This window comes from Cygnus olor, chromosome 1 (assembly GCF_009769625.2).
Source record: "Cygnus olor isolate bCygOlo1 chromosome 1, bCygOlo1.pri.v2, whole genome shotgun sequence".
Lineage (NCBI taxonomy): Eukaryota > Metazoa > Chordata > Aves > Anseriformes > Anatidae > Cygnus > Cygnus olor.
The window spans coordinates 101,307,029-101,324,181 of record NC_049169.1 but is presented as its reverse complement, the minus strand read 5'-3'; the positions used below and the strand labels follow the sequence as shown (position 1 = coordinate 101,324,181).

Below are 17,153 nucleotides of genomic sequence, written 5' to 3'. Positions count from 1 at the left end.
TAATGCTCAGTAGTTTAAATGGATTCTGGAGTTGTCCCTTAGGGCTTGCAGGTTCTCTTGGGGACTATTGACTTAGCAAAAGTGTCTCGGGACACAGACTGTACACCCATCTTTTTTTATCTCATCATAGTTAATGGCATTGTCATCTTTATGACTGTTCCTTGGTCTTTTGGACAACTATTATCCAGAGAGAGAAAGAGAAGCCCACTGAATATTGTTTTCATTACAAATATGGCTTGCTCAGGATGGGCAGATATGAAGGAAGAGATCCTCTGGATAATCATTCCTGCTTCCTCCCGTCTATTTCTGCGTCTGTATTTCTATCTCTCTCTTTCTTACAGCCTTCTTTCCTCCTCTTCCCCTCCCCCTTCCCCTTCCTTCTCCTTCAGGAGTTCCCCTCTTACCCACACCTGATATTCAATCCTGGTAGAGTTAGTGCCTTTTGCTGAGATCAGACCTGGCACTGGGGAATCATGTGACAGAGGAAGGTTGCTATAAATATAGTTAAACCCTGTGATCGCTGCCTTTGGTCAGGAGGAGGAGAAAGTGAGAGAGATACAAGGAGGAGGAGGAGGAAGAGAAGGAGGGCCAGAGATAAAGGGAGTACAGGAACAGAACAAGTCAGAGTGGTCTGATGAGATAAAGAAAGGAAGAAAGGAACAGAAGAAAGCACAGAGGCTATTCTTTGGCCAGACCATGAGGTGGTTCTAGGTAAGGACCAGAGAGGCAGCTGAGCATGAGGAAGAGTAGAGATATGGAGAGCTCAGACAGCATGAAGCAGGAATCCAGATCGAAGTCAGCTTTGTGGGGGGGCACACCGCAATACGACTATGTCTGCTTTGAGAAATGCACCCATTACGGGATACCCTTGGAGGCAGGACGCGAGGCCGGGGGGACAGGGGACGACCTGCACTGCCTGGAGAACTCTCTCAGCCACCCACAGGTAGGGCTGGACATCTGGGATATTTGTGGCAGCTCAGGTCTCACTGGGATCACATAGGCTCTTGGGGCTCCTAGAATGGTGCTGTAGAGATCATGTCCCTCTCTGTTCCCAGTCCTACCAACTCTCCCTTTTTCTTCTTGACTCCCAGATAAGGCATTGATTTTCAAGGTCTTGCTTAGAATTTTGAATGAAATCAGCATTTCAAGTCAGGGATTATTTCCATCTGCTATGACCACAAAGTTAGAATGGGCAAGCTGGGATGGGGAAAATCAACCAGATGAGTAATGTACATGTAAATGCAAAGAGAAACTGCATCTGCTTTCAGCTGCATAGTGATATTAAGTAGAGCAGAAGAGGAAATAAAAACAAAGAGAACAATGATGTATATAGATGGATATCCATTTGCACAGTTGTAGGGACAGTCATGCAGAGCTCTGTTCTGAACAGAGAGTAAATCAAGCTTGCAGAACCATGCATGTATAATGGTAGTTTCAGTAGCTCCTCTAGGAGTTGTGAGGGATTTTCTAACCCTTAAACTTGATCTGACTCTCACTCTGGTTCATACAGATAGTGGCTCAGAAAAATATCTATAACATAGATGTACTCTGCTTAAGACTTCTTGTTTCATTGCCCTCTGTATCTCCTTTACCTCTCCATTTGGGACAGCCTTCTGCAAAGAGGAGGTTTTACAGCAGAGTCCTGGTGTCATATTTCCTACCAGTCTGCTCAGACTAAGTTGACATAAAAGGTCTTGGAGCAATGTAGGATTTAGTCCAGTGGCAAGAGGGAGAGAGAATGTGTGAATGTGAAATTCATACGGGGAAAATATGAGTGGAAGTTTCTCAAATCCCCCTACACTAATACTTAGGTCAGTGACTGGGGGATGGTAGAGATAAATGATTAATATCATTAATATGATTAATATCCCTAATAATTTTGTGAGCCAGTGATAGGAAAAAAGACACATTTGTCACCAAGAAAATCTCTTCCAGTAGATAAGCATCCTGATGAGGATTGCATATGACATGTTGCAAAAGACGGAAATCAGTCCCATGGCCATACCCAGGAATTTCTCTTTTGAAACTGTCTAAAACATCTGAAAGTTTGCAAACACTTCCTCTACCAAACTGTTCCAAAACCATTCCTCATCTGATTCAGAAGCAACACCCCAAACTGGTAGGTGTCTGGACAGAGGCCTGACTTGAGTAGTTCATGCTTTATTTACATTAACACAAGGCAATGGTTTGGCTGCAGTAATTACCCTAGCAGGGTGAGAATGGGGATATGATGTGATGGAGGGGTGCGTGCTCCCCACTAGAGCTGAGCTCCCGCTGGCGAGTGGGTTATACCGGGACAGCGAGTTTAAGAAACATGCCCAGCAGAGTCCCTGCCAATAGGCAGTTGCTAGCGTTGCCGCCTGGTCGTGAGAGCTAGCCGTGCAGCCTGGCCCTCGGATCCTGTGTGGCCTGGGCTGGAGGGCTGAGGTGGTTTAAGGAAACGGAGTTGCACATTTTGTTACATGAACCATTACAGAATCAGAATCATAGAATGGTTTGAATTGGAAGGGACCTTAAAGATCATGTAGTTCCAGCTCCCTTCCACTAGGCCAGGTTGCTCAAAGCCCCATCCAACCTGGCTGTGAAAGCCTCCACAGATGGGGCGTCCACAGCTTTTCTGGGCAGCCTGTTCCAGTGGCTCACCACCCTCATAGTAAAGAACTTCTTCCTTATATCTAACATAAATTTACCCCCTTTTAGTTTAAAGCCATTACCCCTTGTCCTATCACTACGCTGCCTGATAGAGTCCCTCCCCAGCTTTCCTATAGGCCCGTTTTAGGTATTGGAAGGCCCCTATAAGGTCTCCTTGGAGCCTTCTCCAGGCTGAACAACCCCAACTCTCTCAGCCTGTCTTCATAGGATAGGCACTCCAGCCCCTTGATCACCTTTGTGGCCCTCCTCTGGTCTCTTTCTAACAGACCCATGTTATTCTTGTGCTGGAGGCCCCAGAGCTGAATGCAGTACTCCAGGTGGGGTCTCATGGGAGCAAAGTAGAGAGGGAGAATCACCTCCCTCAACCTGTTGTCTGCACTTCTTTTGATGCAGCCTAGGATACAGTTGGCTTTCTGGGCTGCAAGTGCACATCACCGGCTCATATCAAGATTCTCATCAACCAACATCCACCCCCCCACCCCCCCGTTCTTCTCTTCAGGTCTGCTCTCAATTCATTTCCCACCCAGCCTGTATTTGTGCTTGGGATTGCCCTGACCGAGATGTAGGACCTTGCACTTGGCCTTGTTGAACTTCATGAGGTTCGCACAGGCCCACCTCTCAAGCCTGTCCAGGTCGCTCTAGATGGTATCCATTCCCTCCAGCATGTTGTCTGCACCACACAGCTTGGTGTCATTGTCAAACTTGCTGAGGGTGCACTCAATCTCACTGTCCATGTCGGCAACAAAGATGTTAAATAGTGCCAGTCCCAGTACTGACCCCTGAGGAACACCACTAGTTACTGATCTCCACCTGGACATTAAGCCATTGACCACAAACAACTCTTTGAATGCAACCATCCAGCCAATTCCTTACCCACCAAGTGGTCCATTCATCGAATCCAAGTCTCTCCAATTTAGAGACAAGGATATCATGGGGGGCAGAGTCAAATGCTTTGCACAAGTCCAGGTAATTGATGTCAGTTACTTTTCCTCTACCCACCAATGCTGTAACCCTGTCATAGAGGGCCACTAGATTTGTCAGGCATGATCTGCCCTTAGTGAACCCATGTTGGCTGTCACCAGTCACCTCCTTATTTTCCATGTGCCTTAGCATAGCTTCCATGAGGATCTGCTCCATGATCTTCCCAGGCACAGAGGTGAGACTGTCTGGCCTGTAGTTCCCCATGTCTTCTTTCTTTCCCTTTTTAAAAATGGGGGTTATGTTTCCCTTCTTCCAGTCAGTGGGAGCTTCACCAGACTGCCATGACTTCTCAAATATGATAGTGTGAGAAACAATCTGCAGCCAATAATCCAGGCTCAGTGAAGTAGCATTTTTATTCGCGATTGCAATGGCGGGCATCCTGCAAGCAGGAGCATGCAGCAGAAGTGTATCATAGCCCTAGGTCCCCTATTACCTGAAGCTTGATTCCTCCCCTGTTTCCTCATTGGCTGAGTACTACAGGTTCACAAACTACCTGATGCTTGTTGCTATGCCCTGTATGTACAGTTTTATTTGACCAACCTTTAATTTCTCCTTTCTTGGGTTGGGGGGGGAGGATGATTGGAGGGGCCCATGATTTTCTAGCTGCTTGATTTTGCTGATTCCACAACTGCTTGTCTTGATTTTCTTAGCCATCCTCCTTATTTTGAGACAGTGGAACCTTCCACTGTCCCCTTATCTGCTTAACATACCCAACACTGTTATGCCTGCGCAGTCACTTTTGAATATGCAACGTTAGTGGAATTTTCCACTGCAAAAACACAACTTTAATTCTTACAATGGACAGTGTCTTAGCAACTACATCTGCCAGTTCCCTCAGGACCCATAGATGTATCTCATTCCTCAGTTGGCATACACAAAAATATACCGATGTATATGTATCCTCCCCACACAATATTCCCATATGCCTAATACCAGTCTCACAAGCTGGCACAGATGACAGTGAGGCAGTAAAACCTACCTCCATGCTCTTGCTACCTGGCACTGGGGTTTCTTTATATTCATCTCCAGAGACATGCCAATCAATGCATGTAGACAATCTCCAGCATAAACAAGCAGACCATCAAATGCATTCCCATACATGTCTTCGAGAAGTAACATCCCCAACAATTATGCATTTGTGAACAGAATTTTCAATCTTGAAAACAGAATGCCATATTTATAGTTTTACTGAAATATACTCTAAAATACTGTTATATAAACAATCACATATTTACGCATGTAGGTTTATGTATGAAACCTTGCATGCAGGAATCAGTTACATTCCCATAGATGTCTTCAGGAAGTAACATCCCCAACAATTATGCATTTGTGAACAGAATTTTCAATCTTGAAAACAGATATTCACCGTTTTACTGAAAATATGCCCTAAAAATCCTGTTATATAAACAAACATATTCACACATGTAGGTTTATGTACGAAACTTTGTATGCAGGTATATTGCTGTAAAACAAGACTTGCTGTGCATATGTGTATTTTGCTAGCTAATGCACATGCAACTAAAGTATAAACTTTCATACTATTGTATACATCTTGTAAAAACATGCACAAGTTATTAACATGAAAAGCAACATGCTGTACATGCTTCCATCCGTTTCCATGTAGAATACCCACTAAGACTTTTTTTCCCCACTATGATGTGAAAAAATGGTAGAGGGAGATTTTGGTTCTGTTGTGTCAATTTCTTGTGCTAGCTGTTGCCTTCTGTTTTATATGTAGGATGGAAGCTGTTTCAGACAGGATTTTTGATTTGATTGGGCTTACTCAGGGCAAAGAACAGTGGAAACTTGGTCTTCGGCCTGGGATCTTCTTATTATAGTTTAAAATAATATAGTAGATAACATAAAATAATAATTGGTAATTATTTACACAGTTTGGGGCAATTAAGATAACAGTAGATATGTATTAGATGATATAATATACAGTGATGAAAAATTACATTCTTGTACATTGTAGGATTTTGTTTTCTTTCTGAATGAGAAATAAGAGCCTTTCCTCAAGCAGCTCAAACCAGTGAAGTATTTAGAAGATAATTTATTTGTGCTTGTAGAAAGGGTGTAAATGGCAGAGAGCTCCCTCAGCAATACACAGATGGGTGTAGTAAGAGGGATGTGTAATGATTATTTTGGCAATGCAGTATTACAGAGTAACAAACTCACATAAAGGTGTAGGTGGGAAAGGCTCTCTGGAGGTGGTCCTTAGTGGGTTGCTAATTTCAGTTTCCCTTTCCCAAACACAGATCTTACTGAACCTTGTACCACTGAGACCTCTACCCAATTTCTCAGACACAGACCTGCAGAAAGATGTGGGTGGGAAGGGACTTCTGGAGGTCTCTAGGACAATGCCCTGCTCACTGCAGGGCTCACTCCAACACTAGATCAGGTTGTCCAAGCAAGTTCTGAAAATCTCCAAGAAGGAAGATTCCCCAGCCCCCTTGGGCACCTGTTCCTGTGCTGAACCACCCTTAGGAGGGGGTGGATGGGTACATGTTTTCCTTTTACACATTCAGACAGCCCTGTGTTGCAACTTTTGCCTTTTTCTTTTTGCCCTTCACTGTGACCCTCTGAGAAGTCTCACTCCGTTTTCTCTCCAGCCTCCTCCATCTCTTCAGATAAAGAGTACTGCTACTAGATCTTGCCTTTGCCTTCTCTTCTTCAGGGAGACCTATTACTTTGTTGTTGTCCCTCTGCCCATCACGAGTCTTGTTAGCTGTATAAATAAGCTATAGCTGTATGAATAAGCAGAGCCTAGGCTTTTTACTGATATTAAAATTTACTTATTACATGAGTTTTGGGAGGTCTCAGCTTTGAGATGAAATACGGCTGATCATAATTTATCCATCAGAAAGACTAAGTAAGAACCTTTCAGGAACAGAATGGTGTCTCCAAGGCAAAAGTGAGGGGCATGAGCAGTGTGTAGAGCCCACAGCTGACTCAATGGCCAGGAGCAGCAGATTAAAAACAGCGTGCACTGGTAGTGATTGGGGAAGGGATTCTAGGACTGAAGTATGCTGTGGAGAATATATTGTTGAGTCTGAATGGCATGAGAAATAACTTAGGCTTTGGACTGAGAGGGGAGTGCAGTTTTAAGTGGGTGCTGAGCATCAGAATAGCTCACAGAAAAGTTTTGAGATTGTGGTGTTGTACATACTTTTCCTCTGAGATTCTGTGTATCTTTTCCTCAATTATTTAGGCAATGAAACTTCTCCATCTTTTTGGGGAAGACAAACCTGCTGTTTTTATGTAAAAGCTTCCTCCCTGAAAATGAATGATACCTATGTTGTGCTTTCTCCCTGGATTGTTTTTTGTTGTTCCTCTCTCTCTCTCTCTCTCTCTCTCTCCACCACCCCACCCACCCCCCCCACCCCCAAGAGTATTTATACCTTCTGTTGTTATTGCACCATTATCATGTTCTCACTAAGAATTTAGCCAATCTAGACATAATAGTACCTTTTCTGGCTCAACTGTCTAGGTGATAATTGATATCTTTTAAAATTCTTTCCAGTTATTGTGGTGCTCAGAAACACTGTGCTCCTTATGTCAGAGAGGTAGCATCAGAAGAAGAGGACAGTGTAAGCACTACCATGTTGCAGTTTTTGTTTTATATGTCTATTAATAGAAAGAATATTTCTTGCCTAATGTCATTTTTCTAAAAGGTCATCCTCTGATTGTGTGATTCTTTCTCTGTCCCACAATTGCCTACGATCTGGAATAGTGCCAGAGTCCCAGAGAAACAAAGCATATGTATCAAGCATTCTTTAAGTGAGTTGAGACTAATTTGTTCTCCAGGACAAAATCTTCATCTTTGTGTTCTGAGACTAGTTCCTTTTCTTCCACATCCTGAGTCCATCATTTTCCAGCCAGAAAGGATCGGTAAACTAGGATACGATATGAGGACTTTTACCATTCATACTACTATATTGTTATGCTGTGTTCCGTCTGGGCAGGTGGAAGACTCTAATTTGAATATGATACTTAGCAGGGTAGTTCATAGTTTGGTTTAAATTCACAGTTTGGATTAAGCTCTGTTTGGTATAAACCCATCCCTCATGAGCATGTAAAGGCAATGAAACATTAGCTAAGGTGATATAAAGATGCATTTATCTAAAATCTGTCAGTGCTTGGCATTGCTGGCTGAAATAGACACAGTGAGAGAAACAAAAAGTCTGCTATTTAGGACTGGATTCTATATGTGATAGCTTACCTTGTATATGAAGGCTGGCAAGTCCTTCAAACTGATGTTTCACTTTCCTGTGTATATTATGGGGATCAGAGCATGGCCATACTTCACTGGTAAGAGTATGTATCACTTTATTTGGCTAGGCTGCTTTGATAATAATGGGGTTAATAATTACAGTAAAATATGTCAGTTTCCAATCCAGTTACAGTTACAGGATAATTTAAAAAGGCTAGATGTGTGTTCTGTGAAAAAACACTAGGGATTTTAAAGGGAGTTATTGCACATGATTCAAGTGTCTATTGAGACACAAAGAAGAAGATTTTGTCCTGGAGAACAAATTAGTCTCAACTCACTTAAAGAATGCTTGATACATATGCTTTGTTTCTCTGGGACTCTGGCACTATTTCAGATTGTAGGCAATAAACTACTCAGGATCTTCAGTCATATTTGATATCTAGAAATACAGTAACTCAGAGAAGCTGGGGAATTTCTATCCTTTGAGATGCTTAGGACTTGCCCAGACAAGGTCATGAGCAGCCTGATCTGGCTTTGGAGTTAGCTTGCTATGAGTTGAGGACTGGATGAGAAACCCCCAGAGGTGCCTCACAGCTTTAAACTTTCTGTGAGTCTCTATCTGATCTCAAATTCTCTTACAAATAAGTCAGCTGCATTATCCCCATTCTACAGATGAAGTTTCAGTTCATGAAAATCCCAAAGAAACAGGAGCAATATCTCCTATGTTACTTAGAAAGGAGGAGAAGCAAAGCTGTCAAATAGAAGTACCTCCTAAGCACATGGTAAGCACATGGTAGTGCTCCATATCTCTTATATGTGCTGTCATTCTCCAGCTGAAGTGTCTAATTTTGCTGACTTTCCTCCTGCCATCAAAAATCTTTGAAAAGCAGATGTTGTGCTGGGCAGAGAGTCATGTTCTAGCAGGTGGGAAGTGCCTAGATCACAGGCCCAGCATCAGGTAGGAACCTGAGCTCCAGAAAAGTCAAAGTTTGCTCATTGAAGGACATGTGAAGAGGAGACGTATTCTCAGCTTTTCAAACACACATCTTTCCCATCTATACCATGAAAGAATGAGGGAGAATAGCTGCTCCTGGGTGAATCTGATAAACAAAGAAGCGGGCACTGTCAGTATCTTTCAAGTTTCCCTGAGTTTTCTTTTTTGACAAGCTGGCACAACTGCCAAGTTTACTACAGATCCATGTATGAAATGTCATTGGTAAGCTCATGTAGCTACTTGTGAATTGCATATTACCAAATGCATTTCAAGATTAGTATTTTATGACAAAGACTAGATTAGGTAGTTATAAAATTCACATGAGTTGGAGATACCTGGGGATTTGGTAGGATGGTTTGGGTAAATAATGGGATGTATGTGGTACCATCTGATATTTCTGAGCTACTGCTGCTGCTTTTCTACTGCAGGCATCATTAGTGGCTGCATGCCCTGTTAAGCATTCCTTGGCAGCAGGATGAACAGATGCAGGCCATTCCTGCAACCCATTTGGTAGTGTGATACCTCTCTAAACCTTCAGAGTTGTTTTGCAGTGCTGCTGAAGTGTATGAGACAACTCTAAGGCTGGCAGCCTCGTGTGAACTATTTTGACCTCTTTTTTGCTTCCAGAAAGTCTGATCAATCTCTTTTCCTTCAGATCCAAGCCTGCTCTTTCTGATGATGTTAGAAAGCAATTAGTATTCTGTGATCATAGCTTGTTCCACCCCCCTAAAAAAAAAAATGCAACAAGAAAAGGAAAAAGATAAATATATATATATCTATATATATATCTATATATAAGCTGCCTCAGTCTGACACTTTCTGGGTCTCTGTCTCCCTGCCTGGGTACATTTGAGTCCGCACCTCTGACTGTAGTAGATATGTCTTTTCATCTTTAATGATACTTGTGAAGGAGCATTTGCCTTACCTCTTCCTTTTGATCTCTCTTGCTTTCTGCTCTTCTAGCTTTATGGCCAATACACAGACCAAATAACTGACTTTGCAGAGAAGGAAGCAGCAAAACTACTGAATACAAGGCAGACCCAAAAGAACAAGGAAAGACCCCTGAAACGTCAGAGTCAAGTAGATATAAAAGAAGAGCACTATTCCAAATGTCAAGGTGGGAACAATTTATCCTTGATTACTCTGTGAACAGATATTGGGTGGACCAGCCAGAGAGATGGAATTTAAGCAAGGCAAAAAGACAAGGAAACGTTGGGGAGAAGTAGAGAAGAAAGGAAAAGGAATCACATTGCATTTAAAAGAGATTTGCATGTCAACTTTCACCCTAGGATTAACCAAGATCTCTTTGGAAAGAAGACCAGTTCCAAATTTAATCTTTTCTCCCACAACAGATCTCTATAAGAGGAGGAAAAAAACTTTAGCTGCTAGTGCACAAGATGTTAAATTAAGCCCTCCCCCCCCCTTTTTTTTAAATATTTGAAAGTTCAAAGAATTTTGCAAGACTGTAAGAAAGGGCTGGGTAACAGTCCTTCAACACCAAGCCCAAATAAATCATTGCTGTAGTCAGTTCTCAGCATAGGAGATACAGGCTTCATCTGTTGCCTCAGTTTTTCTGGTTCACTCTTCCCTACACAGCCTGTGCTAGACGCATCCAGAAATACATCACCAGGAAGCTTGGAGAGGACTGGATTTTCTTGGTTCTGTTGGGACTGGTCATGGCGTTGGTGAGCTGGGGAATGGACTATGCCAGTGCAAAGAGCCTACAGGGTGGGTCTCATTCAGGTGTTGCAAAAGTATAAATGGTATGAATGTTTTACAAAGCCTGGTAACCAATGTTCCTCCTTTAACATCAGTGTCCCATCTTCACCCCCCAGCTGCCTAGGAAGTTACTTGCAACACAGTAGAGAAAAGGTTAACTAGGAAAAGCTTCCTTAAAGTGATCATAGGCAAAAATTTGGAAGTGTAAGTGGGAAGGGAACAAAAGATATGTGTGTGAGTAAAAGACAACCCATTATTCTTACTCCCTTTCCCTCCTGCTCTCTTGTATGTGTAGGGGCACAGGGAGATGTTAATTATACTCCTGGTATACTGGCTCCCGTCCTCCTCAGGTCTGCTGAGCACATGTGGGTGGGGAGGGAAAGGGGCCCTTAGATGCCCACCTGATACTGTGTTTTTGAGTTTGTTTGTTTTCCTGTTTTTAACTTGATTATTGTTCTTCCCAATTTTTATTTATACGGTGCTCTGCAGTTTTCTGCTACCTGGTCCCATAGTGCTCTTTCCTTGGGCTTTTTTTTTTCACAAAGATTTCCTAATCACTGGCTTATGTTCCTTCTCTGCAACTTTCCTGTTGTTCCTGTCCACTTTGCCAGCTATAACAAGATCTTTCAGTGTCCCTTCCCCCCATCTCTGTGCACACACATACAACATTGCCCTCATCCTTTTAATTCCACTGTTCCTTTGTCCTTACCTGTAGTGTCCCAGTCCCAACCTGCACACACACACCAAATCCTTTCCTCTCAGTGCTCTTTGCTGCTGATGTCCACCAGACACTGTACTTCGACAAAGCTCCCAATATCTCCTCAGCCCAGTGTTCCTTCCTTTATGTCTTCCCCACATACCAGGCTTAACCTGTTAATCTCAGAGGCCCCTTGTCCTTTATACTTTCTGCAAGTGAGTTCTTTGGATTCTTTGCCTTCTCCCTGGGCAGTTCATGCTGTTGGACCCAACTAAGTAGCAGTACCGCTGCTGTTGTAACAGTTGGCACCACTCCCATCATGCTGCTGCTCTAGAAGGCAAAGCATAAGCATGACTTCTAAGATAGTTTTTAAGAAGGAACAATTTTTCCTGGGACTGAGATGGAGGAGAGGACACTAGCTGTTAGTGGACCACTTCACTGCCCTTCAGGGCCCATATATGGTCCTCCAGCTGCAAAATGAGAAGACCCTACATGGAAATTCACCCTCAAAAGTGCAAAGTAATGCACCTCTTCTAATGCCACATTATGGCACAGGTATTAATAGTATCTAAGAGCAAAGAACCACTTCTATCCATTCCTGCAGAATGCATGTACTATTTGGGATCTTGTACTTAAAATGCAACAAAGCTTTACCCTGCTTAACCTATAAAATTAGGACTTATAGATAGCATTTCTCAGGAAAATTTAGATTGGACAGGTTTAGCGGGTGTGTGCTTTTGATTGTTAATGTTTATCAGCCTGCTGGGAGCAGCTGTGGTTAATGACAATTTTTTTGTTTGTCTGTCTACAGCCTACAAGTGGATGTACAAAGAGCTACAACCCGAATATTCCTATGCAGTATCTGGCGTGGGTCACATACCCACTTGTTCTCATTCTGTTTGCGGCCATTTTTTGCCACCTCGTCTCTCCACAGGCTGTTGGTGAGGGCAGAAGGCATGGCATAATTGGTTTATGTCTGTCTCTTTTTTTTTATTCCATTGTGCTGTGAGTTTTCTATATCCTCTGCTCTGTTGCTGTTTTCAGGGTCTGGGATCCCAGAGCTCAAGACAATTATGAGGGAGTGGTCCTCAAAGAATATCTCACTCTCAAAGCTTTTGTGGCCAAAGTTGTGGGCCTCACAGCTGGACTTGGAAGCGGCCTGCCTGTGGGGAAAGAGGGTAAATATTGCTATCTTCATATGCAGTAGTGGCCAGGGTCTAGGCAGTGGGAGGAGTTGTCTGTACAAGAAGAGTCTTTCCTTTTCTTTGGCACCTTTCCTCTTCTCAAAGCTCTGCTCTTCCAAGCAACACTTACTTTCCTCTGGCCATTTTCTTTCCACTATGAAAGACTTGATATAGAAAAAATCAAAACACTCAAGTCAGGTAGCTTCCAAGAGGAAAAAAAATACTGAAGAACTGTCTGAGGTGGCCAAAGAGAAATTATGAGATCTGCACCTGGTTATCAGTGACAGAGGGTAACCCTCTCTTATTTTCTCCTCCTCTTCTCTTGCAGGGTCCTTTTGTGCATATTGCTAGTATCTGTGCAGCAGTACTCAGCAAGTTTATGTCAATCTTCTGTGGTGTGTATGAGGTAAGGCACATGTTTCTGCGTGCAGCTCTTCCACAGGCTAAACTCCTAAGACACATTGGTAGGCAACAAACCACAGAGGGAACATATGAATTGAAATGCAACATGCTGTTATAGAGCAGTAAGAGAACAGACAGAAAAAGTGGTAGTGGGAGGACAAATATACAGTCAAACAGCTGTGCAGGACCAACCAGGTGTGTTACCTACCACAATACACAGAGGCTGGTAAAGAATACGCATTTGACAAGTTTTCAGTCTCACAATGCTGATATGTTTCCACTGTGACCGTCTGTGTAAAAAAAAAAAAACAACAAAAAAACCCTTCTTAAGTAGCTATAGACAAAGATCAATTTGTCTTTAAGACAGAATGTGTAAGGCATTACTAATTATAGCCACTGACACTGCCTGTAGGCTTTTGCTATTACAGAACGGCCTCTGGAGGCTGAATGATGTATTGACTAGTTGCAAAAAAAATAATACATTTGGGAATTGCTTTACATACAAACTCCTAGCAGTAACTGGCTTTGTAATACAATAGCAGGTGCTGTTTTACTTGATCTTGTCTATGCGTAAGGACCAAATCTCACTGTTGGAGACCAACTGAGTCACTAAAGACTGGACTAAAATGTACAGGGCCTGCTATTTGTAACGGCTGAATTTGCTGCTGGCTGTTGCTTTGTTTCGTTGTTCTGGATCCTAACTCTTTGGCTTTGCTACCTCTAATCCCAGCATGCCTTTCTCTGGCTGCACTCTCTGTTCCAGAATGTGCACAGGCAGCTCGAACTCCTGGTGGCGGCTTGCGCAGTTGGAGTTGGATGTTGCTTCGGGGCTCCTCTTGGAGGCAAGTTGACTTCCTATATGTGACATTTAATGTAAAACTCAGTCTCTTGCTGTGAGATCTCCTGCTTCAAGCAGGTTCTCCGTTCCTCTAGCATCACAAGTTCTTTCTTTTCTCACATAACTGGTGGCAGTGAAAGAAAGGAAGATCATTATCTTGCAAAGGCCACAAGAAAAGTGACAACTTTAACTTTTCTAATAACACATCTTAGAATCACAGAATCATAGAATCATTTAGGTTGGAAAAGACTTCAGAGATCACTAAGTCCAACCGTTAACCTAGCACTGCCAAGTCTACCACTAAACCATGTCCATAAGCAACACATCAACACATCTTTTGAATAACTCCAGGGATCATGACTCAACCACTTCCCTGGGCAGTCTGTTCTATTGCTTCACAACCCTTTCAGTGAAGAATTTTTCCCTAATATCCAACCTAAACCTTGCCTGGAGCAACTTGAGGCCATTTCCCCTTGTCTTACCACTTAGTGCTTGGGAGAAGAGATTGACACCCACCCCACTACAACCTCCGTTGAGGTAGTTGTAGAGTGCAATAAGGTCTCTCCTGAGTATTCTTTTCTCTAGGGTAAATAACCCTTTTCTCTGGGGTAAATAACCCCAACTGCTCCTCATAAGACTTGTTCTCTAGACCCTTCACCAGCTTCATTTCCCTTCTTTGGACACGCTTTAGCACCTTGATGTCCTTGTAGTGAGAGGCCCAAAACTGAACGCTGTATTCAAGGTGTGGCCTCACCAGAGCCAAGTACAAAGGGACAGTCACTTCCCTAGTCCTGCTAGCCATGCTATTTCTGATACAAGCCAGGATGCTGTTGGCCTTCTTGGCCACTTGAGCACACTGCTGGATCATATTCAGCTGGCTATCAACCAGTAACTCCAGGCCCCTTTCAGCCAGGCAGCTTTCCAGACACTCTCCCCCCCAGCCTGTAGCGCTGCATGGGGTTGTTGTGCCCCAAGTGCAGGACCTGGCACTTAACCTTGTTGAGCTTCATACAGTTGGCCTCAGCCCATCAGTCCAGCCTATCTAGATCCCTCTGTAGATCCTTCCTACCCTCGAGCAGATCAACACTTGCGCCCAACTTGGTGTAGTCTGCAAACTTACTAAGAGTGCACCTGATCCCCTTGTCCATCTTGTTCAGTTGTTTCTACCATGGACATTGTTCAACTTGGAGAGCCCCACACTCTGTCCAGAAAATAATAAAGATGCTGTAGAGAACAGAAATTAAAAAAACTTCCCTTAAGTGGCATCATCTAACAGCAGGGGATGATGACAACTGTGACAGGGAGTGATAAAATGAACAGAAAACTACCTTCAACAATGGACTGGAGAACAAAAATATCAGTGTGGAAAATTTGGGGCTCCCCATGTAAAAGAGGCTTGGATGGCCAAGAAGATGGTTGGGAGGCTGGAGTAACGATGTATGAGGAGAGCTAAGGAAGCTGTTTTTGCTCAGTGTAAAGGAGAAAAGGCTAAAGGGGGATTGTCTAAATGGTATCATCAACCACCTAAAGGGGGATTTTAAATAAGATTAAGCCAGGCTCTTTTCAGAGGGGCACAGTGGAAGAGGAAAAGGGTACAACTTGCAACAAGGGAAATTCTGACCGTGTATAAAGATGTTCCCCTCCCCCAAGGGTGGTTTACCAATGGCATGGATGCCCACATGGTCTAGAGAATCTGCACCTTTGGAGATGTTCAGGACTTACCTGGACAAGATCCTGAGCACGCCGACTGACTCTTGGAGTTAGCACAACACTGAGCAGGGAGTTGGAGAATCTTCTAGAGATACCTTCCAGGCTAAAAGTTGCTGTGAGTCTGTGACAATTCAGTGTGAGAATGAACTGAAATCATAATTTTTGCAGCCATAGTTGGGTTCCTTTTATAGAATCACACCAAATTGCAGAATGTGATTTCCATTACTTTTAGTGGAATTAAAGTCATGTAATCTTTACCTGACCTTAGTCCAGGATATGATTTGCTACTATACATCATATTGCCAATGGAATATAACTTCTTGATGTTGTCGCTGGTGAACACCACCCTGTGTATTTAAAGAGAAGCCCTCAAAATGCATTTGAAAAGCCAATTTGGCCCTTTAAGAGCAAAAGGTGCTCAGCCCTGCTTTTTCTGAGTGCACTCTGGTCCTCTTTGTTTGTTCATGTTGGTCTCTCCGGCTACTCCTATGCTGCCACACAGCATCGGCACTCTGACATGGTGCTGGGTTTTGGGGGATGCCGTATGCTATGGACTTTTCTCAGCAGTCGGTATGAGTAATACCATACTGTGCTAGGATCTCTCCATCTCATACTGTTTCTTCAACACTGTTCTCATCAGGCTTTGCACTTTCAAACAGCTCTAAGCTCTACTTACCTCTTGCCATAATGTAGGCCATGTAATAAGTACCCTATGTTTCAAGCTGTTAATCACCATGTTGGTAGGCTATAATACAACCCTCATACTATCTCAGACACTTTGAACTGAAACCCATCCCCATTCTGGACATTATTATGTCTTAAGGCCACAGAGGACCTAGAGGTGACCTGAGGCAAAGCTGTGAGTATGGAAAGATTCTTAAGGCTCAGAGAATGATCCATGCCTCTTTGTTGGGCTGCACAGTCATAGCCTTGACATACTTCTTGGTTGAGGCTCAAATACCTGCTCAGGTAAGTAGGAATTCATGGCCTTTAGCCCTTAGAATTCTGCCTGGGCACTCAGAATCCCAATGTAACACAAGCCTGCCCTCTCTCAAAACTCCACTCTCATGGAAGATATAACAGGCTGCTTTAGGGACATGTAATAACAGAAAGTACCAAATATGCAGGTGTTTAACCCTCCTGTTCTTTATATTAGACACCACCTAGGATTTCAACAACTTGAAAAAAAACCTATCTGCTCCCTAAGGCTCTTCACCATTCTCAGGCATGTTAGGGCCCTCAGCCGCTCTTCCAAATATTGAAGAGAGTAGAACATTTTCTCCTCCCCATGTCCTCCAAAATTGTCTCAGGAGAGACTCTATATTTCATAACTTCACTGATGGCTCATAAATTTATAATTTTAGTGGTTGTCTTCACCAGGAAAGCACAATCCTTTACTACGTGAGCTGCTACCCATCCATCTATCCGGGATGACAGAGCCTTCAGCTGTCCACACTCTGCTGTGGATATGCGTGTGCCTTGTGCATACAAACTCAGGGGGCAGGGGTTTTTTGAGGCACTCTCTGGCACATGTGCAACCTGAGATTCCCTTCCAAAGTAAAAGAGATGGAATAAAATACATACGTGTAGTCCACCCTCTGAAGAATTTTCCATGAGACATTTATTCTACAGTGAAAGAAATGTGCATGTTTCAATGAAAGATGAGATGCTGCCTTCTCCTTGTGTCTTGAATATGTGACTCAATGTATATGCCTGTCTTGTGCCACATAGAATCAGTCTTTGAATATTTTGAAGCCATTCAG

At 43.2% G+C, this 17,153-nt stretch overlaps 1 protein-coding gene across 1 annotated transcript in view; it reads left to right on the top strand.

The window, feature by feature from the left end:
* Positions 1-754: 754 nt before the first annotated feature.
* The window catches only part of CLCN1 (chloride voltage-gated channel 1), a 45,066-nt gene continuing 28,667 nt past the window's right edge, over positions 755-17,153 (top strand). Inside the window, 8 exon segments of the mRNA XM_040563440.1 lie at positions 755-943; positions 9,804-9,957; positions 10,437-10,568; positions 12,068-12,093; positions 12,095-12,197; positions 12,301-12,330; positions 12,333-12,431; positions 12,767-12,846. Of these exon segments, the coding sequence (XP_040419374.1) occupies positions 755-943; positions 9,804-9,957; positions 10,437-10,568; positions 12,068-12,093; positions 12,095-12,197; positions 12,301-12,330; positions 12,333-12,431; positions 12,767-12,846 (813 nt within the window).